Source organism: Pholcus phalangioides, unplaced genomic scaffold (genome assembly GCF_987345545.1).
Source record: "Pholcus phalangioides strain wild (caught in Gottingen) unplaced genomic scaffold, Ppha-v1.0 ptg000029l_1, whole genome shotgun sequence".
NCBI classification, from domain to species: Eukaryota; Metazoa; Arthropoda; class Arachnida; order Araneae; family Pholcidae; genus Pholcus; species Pholcus phalangioides.
Genome location: NW_028301619.1, coordinates 8196474 through 8212072, shown reverse-complemented (window position 1 = coordinate 8212072; position 15599 = coordinate 8196474). Strand labels below are relative to the sequence as shown.

The 15599-nt window shown below is 36.5% G+C and overlaps 1 protein-coding gene across 1 annotated transcript in view; it reads right to left on the bottom strand.

The window, feature by feature from the left end:
- The window catches only part of ebo (exportin ellipsoid body open), a 295439-nt gene that overhangs the window by 43277 nt on the left and 236563 nt on the right, over window positions 1-15599 (bottom strand). The window contains exon 21 of the mRNA XM_089252540.1: window positions 12378-12486. Within this exon, the coding sequence (XP_089108666.1) occupies window positions 12378-12486 (109 nt within the window). The remainder of the gene's footprint in view (window positions 1-12377; window positions 12487-15599) is intronic.

Genomic DNA, 15599 nt, shown 5'->3' with positions numbered 1-15599 from the left:
ATGCGATGAGTTTAACAATATACTAGAGGATATCTCAAGTGAAATATTAAAAAAATATAGTTATGTATAAGGGTTTATCATAGTAAAGGATATTGTTGTATTGAGAGGAGTTTAACAGACTATAGGCGTGATTCCAAACAAGATTTAAAAAATATCATTGTAGAGCAATTTATTATTGTCAAACATCGTTTTAGCAAGGTAATTATTAAATTTGTTTGGTATGTTTGAAAAATAACATGGAATATTTTTTTGAAGTGTTTTATGCATTATTTCATAATGTATTTTATGAATATAAAAATAAATATATATCACACATATCCCTCCATATTTGATGTTTCAGTATTTTAACTTCTGGATTCAAACAAATTTTGATAAATTTAATCAAAAATACATTGTTTCATTAATTTTAAATTAATAATGCCAAATAAAAATATAATAACTGTAAATATAATAATTAGTAATACGGTCTGACTTCACTGATCACAGAAAACTGATAGGCATGATTTAAATTAGTTTTGGTTTTTTGGTTTAAATAGCATTTACATTAAAAACAATAAAATTTCTGAAAAAAAATTCTAATAATTAATTAAAATAAAATGTTTATTAATGTAATTAAAACTATTCCCATATTAATCTATAAATATTTCCTACATTTTAACAAAAACAAACTTTTGCAATTTAATTATTTTATAACCCTTAACTCCATAACCCTTAACTCTATATATTATCACAAACCTGTGATAATTCTTAATGCTAATATTAACATATCATAGCTGCCAACTTTTGAAAATGAAAATTCGGGAGATTTTCGCGCAAACCCGTATTTTATGCTAAAACCACTCCCTAATAAATACAATAGGGATTTTTCCAAATAAAATAGGGATTTTCCAAACATAAAAGTTAAAGCGTAGGGAATAAAATCCCTACTGAAGTCAAATTGAAATAGGGATTTTTTTACACACATGGAAGTTAAACCCTTGGGAATAAAATTCCTAAGCAAAAAAACAAGTGAAATTGGAGGCCAAAACTTCAATGATGTAAAAATAAATATTGTGTTCAATCAGAAACGCCGTGAACGAACATTCTGCGCGAATGACCCCAAAATCATCGGAAGATGAAGGAAAACACCGTCAATTTTTGAAGAACACTGACTTTTTGTGACACTTGCTTTTTTCATTTCACGAGTGATGATGGCAGTCTTTCCATGACCGATGTTTATGTCCGTAACACAACTTGTACGAAAAGGAAAAGTCGGCCCTCTTCTGGAACGTTTGATGAAAGGAAATTTATCGGAATAATTATCTTTAAAATTGATTAAATATGTTTTTGCTTATCATTATGCATGCTTTGTTATATCGCACGTACGTACTTCAACAAAAGAAATTTTGACCATATGCGCGTCACTAGAATCTTCAATTATTATCCAGGACTATTGGCTGCTAAGCCATTTCCCTGCACGATAAGACAAACAACTTTCTTGTTACCATCAGAGGGTTTGTAAAACTTCCTTAAAAAGGGAATTTCCCCATTTACGACGTGTGACGTCATTTCGAAAGGGGAAAAAAAAGATGCTTCATGCCCCACAAGAAATTCCTTAGGGATTTTTTTTATAAGCGGGGATTTTTTTTAATGAAGTAGGGAATTTTAAGGGACAATTAGGGATTTTTGTGATTTTCGTAAAAATTCGGGAGATTTAAGAACTTTTCGGGAGGTCGAGCGATGAAGCTAAAATTCGGGAGATTCCCGAAAAATTCGGGAGACTTGGCAGCTATGACATATAATAGTGATATTTTCTCCAGTAACAAGAAGCTATTAGTAAAAATTGTGAGAAAAACTAGTTAAATACAATGTGTTTAATGAAGCATAATAAATGTAGATTAATTAGCAATGACTTACAATATACAGGGGGATAATAACTAAAGTTTTGATTTCAAAACACTGTAAAATAAAACTACTAGTCAGAATGACTTGAAAATTTGCATGAATATTTCTGAAGCAATGGAACTTTGGGCGGCTACATTCTGATGCTTTTCCCCATTTGCCATACACGAAGGGGAAAAAATACTAAAAAATTACACGTTGTACTCATCAAACCTATAAGAAATTTGGTCATAAAATGGAAATTATAGCTAGTCAGGGTAAAATAACTTAATTAGCATCCCACAATTTCATAATTTATGGAAAAATCATAAAAATGAAATCATTAAACAAACTACAACTTACAAAAGAAATTTTAGATATGTTTCCCACCTTCTGACCATGAAATGGAAGTGCAAAAATGATTGTTCAACAACAAATCAGAGTATGTCATGGCAAAGATATGATTCTAATCCATCAAAGTTTGCAATCTGACCATTGTATATAATATTTTGAGGTACCCCTCAAAGCCAAAAGTTGCAAGGTTCAGGTGAACATGGAGGGGACCGAGTGTTATGTTATCCTGTTATTGTCAAAATGGTTCACCAGCAGCTGCTTCATTGGTGTTGCAATGTGCACTTTGATAAAAGTTGTGCTATCCACACACTGATGTTATTGAAGTGCCAAAATGATATGGTTGCACAGAATAGACTGTACTGTTGGCCATGCACAGCATCATTTACTTGTATGATTTCAAGTATTTTTTCTTTCCCCAAACATAAAATTCTATTGCTTCAGGAGTATCCATGCAAACTGCCAAGTCACTCTGAATAGTGGTTCTTATTGTATAGAATTTTGGAATCAGAACTTTAATTATAATCACTGTGTATATAACTGATTATTTTTGATAAATCCCTCGCTACTATAAAGTAGAACTTAGTTAAACTGGAGGTAACGCTGAAAGTATAAAAAAAACTACTGAGTATCAAGCCTTACAGCACGAGATGTGGTGTTTCTTATGGAAAGAAAATGAAAATGTCTGAAGCGATGTAAATACTGGAATGCTGGTCTTTGTTCTATAGGGGCAGCAGATGTCTTTCTTTATAGGATTAAGACAACCCGCGCTTTAGAATTATAGTGAAATCATGAGGAAGATGTCACTCTCTCTCTGCTATACATACAAAGGTTTTTAAGAGCTGCCTGATGCGAAGATATATTTCGGAAAGAGTGAAAAGTTTTGGCTAATAATCAACCAATATAATATTTTTCAAATAAAATTATATTCAAGCCAATTTCATGTGACTTTTTAAAAAAAACCAGGCTGTTTTTTTTTAAAATCACTTGATTAAAAAAAACCGTGGTTTAAACCAAACAACCCTGATTAAAAGTACTCAGATTGGCTCTCACAATAGTCCACACCTTCACTATACTCTGTGATTCATACCCATCCCTTCATTCAAGGAGCCTGTATCAACTCAGGTGTAAATGCTCATGCCCAAAGACAGTTGTAGAAGATATCCTCTACTGTTAATGCTTTGGTATATTGTAAATGTGCATCTGAATAATTAATGCAAAACTTGATTTATCTTAGACTGTGAATGCCATGCAATATTTTAACATATTTCTTTATTTAAAAAAAATGAAATTTATTTTACTCACGAACATGATGCAGCAACACTAAGACAAGCACATATTATATTTTGTGTAACACTCTGAAGGCCATTTGCTCCTCTCTTGGGGTCAGGATTTTGGAGCTTCCTGGTTTCACTGATAGGTAGCTTCCTTAGGATGGAATTCATGTGAATAGGCGGGGGTTTGGGAGAAATTACCAAAAGAATATAGGTGAAGTGGATAGGCGAGAATAACGCATTGTCAGAAAACCAGCATGGGTTCAGGAAGGGGAAGTCATGTGTAACCAACCACCTTTGCTTCTATAACATGATTTTGGGAAAAGGTAAAATGTCCACATAGTTCATCTTGATTTCCAAAAGGCATTCGATTGGGTCTAACATGATAATGTCTTGAAACGTTTACATAAAATGGGGATTGGGGGCAACTTGTTGAATCGGATAGAATCGCGGTTGAGAGATAAGTTACAATGGGTTATGGTGAAGAGGGAATTTTCTGATTGGACAGGTGTTTCATTTCAAATCGTCTTGTATAATGCCTAAATATGTATATTCTCTTACTCTTTCTATATAATTACAAGAACAGCTATGGGGAGAATATTCACAAGTGTGTAATTTCATTGATATTGGGGTTTCAGGTTTTATATCTCTAGTTTTTAGACACATGAATTTTGTTTATTCAATGTTTGGGAACAATTTGCTTTTTGTTAGCCAGATGTTAATCTGTTTAAGGCCATCTTCAACTTTAGTGCAATCAAATGGGAAATATTTTTATCTTCGACATACAAAACAGTATCAACAGTATCAAAAGACACCAACTTACAATGCAATTTTTAACAACATAAATCATTAGTGTAGATTAGAAAAAGAGTGGGCCTGTGTACTGTTCCCTGAGGTATTCCTTTTTTTATTTCAAGATAATTGCTATTTTCGTTCATTATACTAACTGTCTGTGTTTGTTGATAGCAATACATCTCGTACCATTGCAAAAACTCAGCACGAATTCCAATTTTGAATTCGTGCAGTAGTAGAGTTAAATCTATATTATCAAAGGCTCTTTTCAAATCAATAAAAACTGATACTATTCATTTACTTTTTCGATTGCCATTTCAGTGCTTTTTCAAGTTTGAAATCCATATTGATTCTTAGCAAAATAGTCTGTGTTTTAAATAATTAATCAATTTTATTTTCATAATTTTTTTCAACTAGTTTTGAAAAAATAGGGACTGCTGAGATTGGTCTATAGTTTGATAAAAGGTTTTTGTCACCTTTCTTAAAAATTGGGTATACAATAGATACTTTAAGTACTGGATAAAAAATTCCTTCAATTAGTGATGTATTAATTAGGTACGATAACAGATTATGATATTTGGCTATAGTTTTCATCTTTTTGCTGTAATGCCATCAGACCCTGTTGCTTTATTTTCATTTAGTTCGGAGATTATTTGGTGTAGATCATTATTTCCAATGCCGGTTATCATCATTGAAGAGATCAATGCATTATTTTCAAAGTTTAAAGAAGCTCCTACATGGGACTGCTTATTATCTAAATTGCTGCCCCCCCCCTTGAATTTTGCCAGCTGGGGGCATTCCCCCACACTTGTTAATGCGTGTGACAAACCAAGCTCCATGACAATATTTATTTGTTATTCATTAAAGTTAAGAATGCATGTGGAAAAAAATAATCATACCCTCAGACTTGAGAAGCATAAACAAATCAGGGAGAATTTGAAAAGAGTAAAGTTAGTGAATTATAACTTAATGCAGGGTTTTCCAGCAATCAAATGTGATGGAACCCGAAAAATCCCTGAATCCTGATAGCTTCAGAAATTTTTTTGTTACTGTTTCACCTGAAGCAATTTTTTACTTTTATTTTTGTTGAGAACATAATTAAGATCCACAATTCAGATTTTTGTTGAGAAAGGGGGTAGAGTATTAATATACGTGAAATCATGTTTGAAGGCTAGAGAGTAACATGCAGAGAAGTGATATTGAAACTATGGGTTGAGATTGAAAACAAAAGAGGTCATAAACTTATTGTTGGGGTTTGTTACAATTCACCGAATAGGGATCCAAACTACATCGCTAAATTTCATGATGATATTTCCTACATGTGCAAGTATAAGACGGTTGTCATATTAGGTGATTTCAATTACCCAGGTATCGATTGGGAGAACTTTTCAGTTTTCTCTAAGTTTTCTTCGGGTAAAGTTGTTAACAAAAGACTGGATCCTTGTTTTCGGAGAACTAACTTTGATGTTTTGAGAGAACGGTTAGTAGAAGTTTTGAAAGACCGGTTGGAATCAGTCTGGGTAATAAAACAGTGGGAAAAATTTAGTACGAAGCTGTCCTCTGTTTTGCACGATGTCATACCATTTGTTTGAAAATTGCATGTTTGTACATCGTGGCCCCTATGGTTTGCAGATAGCATGCGTAACCTTTACCTTAGACTTATGGGTGGGTGGTTTCATAGAAACTTCCACTGCGACCAGAGGTCTATTGTACTATCCCCAAAAAAAGAAGTCTTTAATAGAGACCTGTAGCTGAAGCAAAGTTCAGCAAAGGTCTAATAGGAATGTCTTGAAGCTCACATGGTTTAATCAAATGACGACCCAAGTGCTCAAACCTGTGTGCAGAGTACATTTCCAGACGTGCCAACTTTTGAAATCCAGAAACCCGGAGATTCTCCCGAGGGGGGTACCTCCCCCCTCCTCGACACTCATAGACTCGATCAAAAAAAAATTCATAAAATTTTTTTCAAATTTTTTTTTTTTTTTTTAAATAAATTAAGAAAAAAGTTACATTCCCCCCCCCCAAAGGCACGTTCTGCATTGCCCCTGAGAAGAATATAATTCTATGCCATTCTTTCAGTGCAGAATAGAGAAATCACATCTACATACTGTTCATAAAGTATGTTTCCTTTCGTGGATGCCATCAGTGATTGATAATCTTGGGTATATTAATTCTTAAAAGCTTTATATTTAGCTGTATATAGCTTAAAGTTTTATATTTTCTTTCTGCAGATGTTTAATCGGAAGAAACGATTAAAAAAAATTCAAATTACAAAGCTGCGGACGAAAAAACGTGTTTACCGCACGGCTGTTAATGGAATACAATAACGATTATACAGGAATTTCGGCAACGAAGGTCATGCCACTGATAAATGATTGCCGATAAATGCTACGAAAACAAAGTTGCGTCTTTGCCAGTTGCTTAAATGCGGTCACAAAGACTTTTTTTACGGCCTGTCCTCTACGGGTGTTTTCCCTAACGACGACTGTAATTATTGACGCCACGGCAACGTGAAATCTAATTTTCTGCCAAAATCTGGAGAAATTTTAACAAATCCGGAGAGCGGGAGGAAGGATGAAAAATCCGGAGTCTCCCGCCTAAATCGGGAGAGTTGGCAGGTCTGCATTTCACATTCACAAAGAAAGTGAGTAGCTGTCTCTTCCTTATACTGTATAAGCAACCTTTACAGGTATGTGTCTTCATAATCTTTAACATGGGGGTATTTTTTTTTCTTGTATAATTTTTCTTTGATATTAATTTTGTCTATTAAGTGTTTATTTATCCAATTTTTATCTAAATTTAAATTTATAATCTAATTATCAAAATTTTAATTTATAAAATCTACATTAAAGTTTTCAGCCATTTGTTTACAATATGTAACTGGCAAGGCAAATTTTTATTGTATTTGTGTTATTGTTTGGTTTATGAACTCCTATTGTTTATGAATATCATTATTACAATTAAAAAAAATACAAATACATGTACAACTCCACAACAGACAAAATGCCCAACGAGGCGGCTGATGAAAAGATGCCCATAAAAATATGGTTGTCATATATTTCAAAAATACAGCAACCCAATGAAAAATGCAATTAACACAAATTATAAACAATATATACACATGATAAAATATTATACAATGCCCATAAAGAATACTTATGGTTGTCTTATTCTAAGAATGGATAGCTTCTCGATTTACCCCAACATGTTTATCGTATTTCTCTTTAAACGTGTCAATTGTGTTATAATTTACTACCTCCGGGGGTAAGCTATTCCATTTATTAACAACCCTATTAGAGAAAAGTTCCCTGCGACACCATAACCTTGCATTGTCCCTCACCAATCGATACTGGTGTCCCCTTGTAAAAGCAGTCGATTGGCAGTGTACTAACAGTTCATGATCCATCCTATCCATCCCATTGAAAATTTTGAACGCTTCGATCATATCTCCTCGACACCTGCGTTCATCCCAAAACATATTCAAAAAAATGAAGTCTCTCTTCTTAAATCAAGCCTCGTGTGCCAATAAGGACACACGTAGCTCTTCTCTGCACCCCTTCAACCGAGTCTATGTCCATCTGTAGGTATGGTCTCCAAAATCTTACAGCATACTCCAGTCCAGGACGAACTAAGCCTCAAAAAAGCGGAAGAATGACTTTAGGAGAACGCGAAGAGACCTTTTTGAAAATGAGAGACCAAGCATTCTATTTGCTTTTTTGACCACCGCTGAACAATGTTCAGAAAACCTAAGCCGATTATCAATGATTATGTCCAACTCAATGGATTATCTGAACGTCTGAGTGCGGTAGAGGACAAATTTTTACCTATTGAAGATCTCCGACCTCTCCTTTGACCTCTCTAAAGTTTGTTCTTCTCTCGCCTCAAAGGTTATCGACCTAGAAGACAGCTCACGTCAGTCAAACTTTTTCGCGGCATACAGGAGAACTCTTCCATAAATTTGCCCTTATCAACAACAACAAATACATTTGGAATCCCAGCATTAATGACATTATCCCGTTTTCCCAAACCCCTCCCAGTATTACCCTTCCCTCTGCCTTTGCCTATTCTCTCTTTAATCCTCACCTCATGAACTGCCCCCCTCCTTGATCTCCCATTTTCCTCTCCGAAATAATCCCTTCAGAATTGCAACTGTTAATACAAGAAGCATAATCAATAAAATCCCTTCCTTCAAATCCATCCTGCTGGCTCATAATCCCAATTTTATAGCGGTTACAGAAACATGGTTGCATAGTAATATCAGCAACACAGAATTTCTACCACCAAATTTCTCCGCCTTTCGTAAAGATAGAAATACCCGTGGAGGGGGGGGGGTGTTGCCCTTGTTTTCAACAGTTCTATACCCCTAATTGAAATCCCTCTTGAATCAAATATTGAAATTGTCGATGCCGAATGGCATCATCACAACTGCACTCCCATTGCAATTTTCTCCCTTTACATACCCCCTGCCTCGGACCCTCACTACTTCATTGAACTTGAAACAATTCTGGACTGATTTCATAATTCTCATCTTCTAATTATAGCCGGTGATTGGAATCTAGCCGGTATAGATTGGCATAAAATGCAGTCCCTCTCGGTAAACCATGGTATTAACAATAGAGTTCTCGACATTTTCCTAAAATTTAACCTCGTCCAAACCATCTTGGAACCCACAAGAATATCCAATCACTCAATCTCCACATTAGACCTAATTGCAGTTTCCTACAAGATTCCGGTTTCCCATTTTTCAGTTTTTGATGGCTGTTCCGACCACAAAATCCATTTTTTAGATTTTTTTCTTCATCATACCATCCCTCCTTTTTATTACGCCAAAAAACTCAACTTTAACAAGGCCAACTACCCTCTCATGCCAAATATTCTTCGTACCCACTTTCCAGACCTGATCTTCTCTTCTAAGGATATTCAACGTCTCTGGAGTAAATTCAAAACTGTTATCGATAAATGCAAAGCCACTGTTCCTACCAAGTGCTCCTCATCTAAAAGTTTTTTTAACCTTTGGATCAACCGTGACATTATCCATCTCAAAAGAACAATTCGACGTGACGTCTCTAAACTCAATTTAAATGACTCCTCTACACTCAGAAACAAAACCTTCATCTCCACTCGTAACCTCAAAGACCTTCACTGCCACAAATCCAACTACCTATCCCAGTCATTGCCTTCCTATCTCAAAACAAATCCCTCAAAATTTTGGAATTTTCTCCGCCCTAAATCAGCAGGTACCTCCTCGCTCAAAACTTCCAAGTCAGACCTAACCTCTCCCCTTGATCTTGCCTCTGTATTTAACCGGGCTTTCTCCTCTGTTTTTTTCCTCTGATCCTACACCCCCCCCCCAATACGTGTTTTTTTATTCACTTCACAACTCCTGTCCCATCTCCTTTTCTAAAGCCAGTCTCCTGAATCTTCTAAAAAAACTAAAACCCACTCTACTGGCCCAGATGGGATTCCCAATCATATACTAAAATTCTGTGCCGATGAAATTTGCAACTATCTCCTCATTATATTCAACGTCTCACCGAATACTTCTAATCTACCCAATGACTGGAAAATTTATAAGATAATTCCCATCCATAAATCTGGTTCACTGTCCCACCCTCTCAATTTTAGACCTATTGCAATCGCCTCCTCTTGATGCAAGCTCTTTGAACACGTAATCGCCAAGAATATCCGTACCCACCTCGATTCGATTAACTTTTTCTTCCCTAACCAACATGGATTTCGATCGTTATCTGTATCTACCCAATTAACAGTTTTCATACATGACTTAACAGACTCCATTTACAAAAACCTCCAATCCGATATCATTTTCCTAGATTTTTCCAAAGCATTTGACAGGGTGCCCCATAATAAACTTCTACTAAAACTTTCAAACCTTGGACTAAATGTTCAACTGCTGAAATAGGTGGAGGCCTTGCTTATTAACCGTAGTCAGTTTGTCTCGTAAAGAGCCAAAACTCTCCTTTCCTTCATGTCAAATCTGGCACACCCCAGGGCTCAGTCCTCTCGCCATTATATCTTCTAATTTACATAAATGATCTACCCGACTCCATAAACTGCAGCATCAGACTCTTCCCTGATGACTGTGTCATCTATAAAACAGTGTACAATCTTTCTGACAAAGAATCTCTCCAACACAAGCTCAACATTATTTCAGAATGGTGCTCAACCTGGGAATTACCCCTCAATTTCTCAAAAACTGTTTTTATGAAAGTTACCCGTAAAAGAATCCCCCACGAATTCCCCTATTCTATAAACGACTCTTTGATCTCTGAGGTTTCCCAATATAAATACCTGGGCATTATAATCTCTTCCCATCTCCGCTGGAACCTTCACGTTGATTATATCTTTAATAAATGTCTCCAAAAACTCTTTTTCCTTCGCTGTAACCTAAAATACTCCACCCGTCACGTTCGTCACTTGTGCTACCAAATATATATTCTCCCTGCCCTCTCCTATGCCTGTGAAGCAAGGGATCCCCACACCCAAACCAACATAGACAAATTAGAATCTATCCAAATTAAGTCCACTCGCTTCATTTTTAACTGTTGGTCTTCATCTGTCTCCATATCGGAACTCAAGCAACAACTCAATATCCAACCGCTCTCCACTCTTCGACTTATCTCTCGTTTAACTTTTCTTTACAAAATCCTTTATGGGTTTTTTAATATTGACACCTCCAATATTCTAATCAAACCTTCTCATTTCTCTGTTAGACTCGATCATTCCAAAAAACTACAGCCCATCTTTGCCTCTTCAGATTGTCACAAATTTAGCTTTTTCCCAAAAACTATTATCGACTGGAACAACCTACCATCAAATATTGTAGATTGCACCACAATTTCTGAATTCTCTCGTACCTTTAATCGTCACTTTCGCCATGTATAATTCTGCACCCTCTTGTATAGGCCTCGGCCAATCAATATTGAATAAATAAAATATAAAAATGAGAATTCCCAAATCAGTGACCCTAGTTGCATCCGGGATAGTGACACCATTCAACTCATAAGAAAGCCATGGGTTGTTCGAACCAAAATGAGCGACCATGCACTTATCAACGCTAAACGTCATTATTCAACGCTCCATTCATTTGCCCATTATGCAATCCTGTTCAAGTTGGTTTGGAGCAACTCCCTATTGCATTGATTCCTGATTACCCCCATTAGCTTCAGATCTGCGAATTTGCTAGTAATCCCATCGATACCCTGATCGAGTTCATCGAGAAAAAGTGAAAAAAGTATGGGACCAAGAACACTTCCTTGAGGAACTCCACTTGTGACACCACTATGACATAACACAGCTCAGAAATCATAGTCTTCTGTAATTGCTCAGCCCATTCAGACTGTACTTTCACTACATCACAAACCATGCAGAATTGTTACAGAATATTCAGAAAAAATTTTTATCACTTGTTTAAATTCATATTGCTTTCAATGTTATTGTAACATTTTAAAACAATGTAAAAGACAATCGATGCAACTCAGATAGAAACAGGAATAATTATCAAAACAGACATTCTAACCTCAATAAGGAGAAACTGAAGGGCACTGAGAAAATCCTTTCACAGTGCTCAATAATAGGGTTGAAGCACTGTGACAGCATCGTTTTTTTCTCTAATAGGGTTGTTAATAAATGGAATACCTTACTCCCGGGGTAGTAAATTCTAACACAATTGATCAGTTTAAAAGGAAATATGATAAACATGTTAGGGTAAATCAAGAAGCTATCCATACTCAGAATAAGACAACCATAAATATTTTTAATGGACATTGTATATGTTATCATGTACAGTATATATAGTTATTAGCTTTTACAATTGCATTTTTAATTGGGCTGCTGTATTTTAGAAATATATGATTTCCATATTTGTTATTGGCATTTTTTTTCAGCCACCTTGTTGAGCATTTTGCCTGTCATGCCCTTGTATTTGTATTTAACCAAATTTTATGTTAACTGACTAATTTGTAAAATCCTTCACTTTGCTTGGACTAATCAAGTTTTGCAAAAAGTACTATTTTTCACATTATGCAGCTTCACATTAATAAGGTGTGACTTTATATTATATTAGTATATATGAAAACATACCTGTGTGATCATAGGATAAACTTTATCCATGCATAATGATACTGCATAAGGAACATACTTGCTAGCGCCATGGTTATCACCAATGATACACTTCAACAGCTGAAGCACTCTGAAAAAAAATTATACCCTATAGTACATTAAAATATCTTGGTTAGTCACATTTTCATCCCTTAATGCTCATGTCCGTGTGAGTACGAGTCAGGATAGAGGTGTTATATTCTGGAATCTGAAAATGTGAACATCCTTGTGGCCCTCATTCCTTTTTTAAAAACCATGTTGAAAAGAAAAGTGATTTAATGTATGAACTACAGATCACAATCACATTTACAAATACAACGCCACAACAGACAAAATTCCCAACGAGGTGGCTGATAAAAAGATGCCCATAAAAATATGGTTGTCATATGAGAGAGCAATCAATATTCTTATTTTTCAGACATTAAAAAAAATCCTTGTGTTCACAATAATGCCTAGCAAAACTCCTTAACCTTCTTACCTGCAGCATTCAACTTTAAAAGAATGAACCAAAATTGATTTTTTTCCATTCAATTTTGTTAATTAAATCAACAAAAACGTTGGAAAATAGTTATTTTATGAAAAGTGTCCCAAAAGGTACACGGCATCAGGTTTCTGCAGATTTGGGTACAGATCATCAAGATGAGCATTTTGATATGTAGCATGAGGGGAGAAAGTTTCTGACTATAGCATCAGTCTAACTATGCAACTAACTGACATTACAAAACTCTGATTTTTATATCTTGAAAGACTGCCCCATATTACATGCACACTATAGTAGGGGAAGGATCAAGAGAAACAGTAAGACCATGTTGGTAACTAAATAGAATTTATTACATAATTAACATTAGATTAAACGATAACAAGTGTATAGATAAGTTACACAGTTGAGCAGAAGCAGTAGTGATCACATTCAACTCATGATAATGCACATACTTCAAGGTGGGCGAAGCACTAGCCGCTCACTATTGATATGCAAATCAGTCAGGAGTGTTGCCAGATCACAACACCCATTCCCCTTATGTGGACAGTCATTAAATCACTTCGGACAGACGCTTCTCCTTTTGGGTCTTTCACTTGACATAGTCACTATCGAAGGGTCTGGAACCACTGGATCAGGAACTGTCTTGACACCTTCTGCGGGTATGACAGATTCAGGAACATCAACTCAAGGACCAGCTGATTTTTTTTCATGCACTGTTGATTCTTGCACTGATTTCTATTTGAAATTTCCATGGCAGATGCATGTTGCAACATCTGGTCAACATGTCACCTTACCAGATAGCCATCCTTGATACCATACAGGACTGCTGCTTCTGACACCGTTGCTTCTAATATCATTGCAGGAACCCAATTTCGACCCTATCCATAATTTCTCACGAACACTGGTTGATCTGCAATAAAGGCTTGTGGAAAACAATTTGTTTTCAGTATCAATTCAGCATCGATTTCCTGTTTGTATTTCCTCTCGAAAGTCAGGACTGGATTTAAGTTATCAAAGACAGTCTTTAGTCGTCTTCCAATGAACTCTGCAGCATTTGCACCAATGGATGTTATTAGTCACCTGGTGTTGAAGCAAGAATCTTTTCTTCCACGATCCACTCACAATGCATCAAAGGGAATCTTTGAAGATCTGCACAATCCATTCAGCTTGACCATTACTGGAAGGCATTCTGGGAGAAAGCAGCACTTGTCATATGGTATTTTTCTGCAAGAAAAGCTTATACTCTGAAGAAAAAACTGGCCTCGATTGTCTGAGACAATGACAGAATACAGAATGAAACGAGCACGTCCAGGCTCTATTGCTATTGCAATTTAAGCACAGTGGTCATAAGACCGTGGACGTGCCGGGAAAACCTACTGGTGTATCAGCCAAACGAAGCCACCCCAAGCCAAGCCAACCCCCCCAGGGCTCCCCTCGCCAACTCTCTCGTCACTCTGCCTCCTTCACATTCCCAACCAAAAACAGCCCAGCATCTCCGCCCGGCACTACCAGGACGTACGCGCCCCCAACCCCAACTAAACATCCTCAGCTAAGTCCCACAACAGCCGCCACCCGACCACCCAAAAACCCACATCACTCCCCACGACCGAATTCTCCTGTCCCCAGAACCATCCTGCCCCTTCCTTCATTGTAAATCAAAACAATAAATAGTTACACACAAAACATATTTGCAGACATCTGGATGCTTCATGACACTGGCCTTTACGGTGCATCCGTTTCGTAGTAATGTCAATTTTTTCTCAACAGTTCCTCATATATCCATTGCATTGCGTGTAGGGCCCTTATGGCCTGGCTACACAGTTACCATCTTCTTCACGTACAGGGCCCCTGTGGCCAGTTCACACGGGTCTCTTTCTCCTTCATGTGCAGGGCCCCATTGGCCGGACTACACCAGTATCCAACTTCTCCACTTGTAGGGCCCTCATCCTAACAAATCCTCGAATAGAAACCGGTGGGTTTATGGGCCTTTTTCTCTTATTGGGCTGGCTGAGCTAAATATCTTCTTTTCCCCTTATGTTCATTGCCAAGGTAAGATCTTGGGATATGCCGGTGAGCATATAAGCCTCTGAGACAATGACATCTGGAATACAGTGAGTCGCAAAGATCTTTCAAAGAACATCAATGGTTGCACCAACCGATGTGAAATGCATGTGACGCACTTCTACCCACTTCAAAAATGCATCGACTATGATAAAGAACTGCTGTTCTTGGAAGGGACCTGCAAAGTCAACGTCTCTGGGCAATCTACTAAGGAAATCTGCATTTTCAATTTTTTTTCCCTCGCCTATGAATAAGAGAAATTGATATGCATTCAATAAAATGCACCACCTTAGCATATACAACGTGATATAATTATCTCTGATAGGTTTATTCTTTGCAAAAATCCCTAGTAAAGGTTGATGATGATTGGTAATAATGGAAAACTGATGTCCATATAAAAAATCATGAAATTTTTCAACTCCAAAAACAATACCCAACGCTTCCTTATCAATCTGGGCATAATTTCTCTCTGTAGATGAGATTGCTCTAGAAGTAAAGGCAATGAGAGAGCTTCATCACCATCAGGAAAAACGTGATTCAATACAGCCCTGACACCAAACGGAGAGGTATTTCATACCAAAGTGACTGGCAATTTCTCATCAAAAGGGACCAGCACATCCTCTGATGCCATAAGTTTTTTTAAGGATTCAAAAGCATCATCA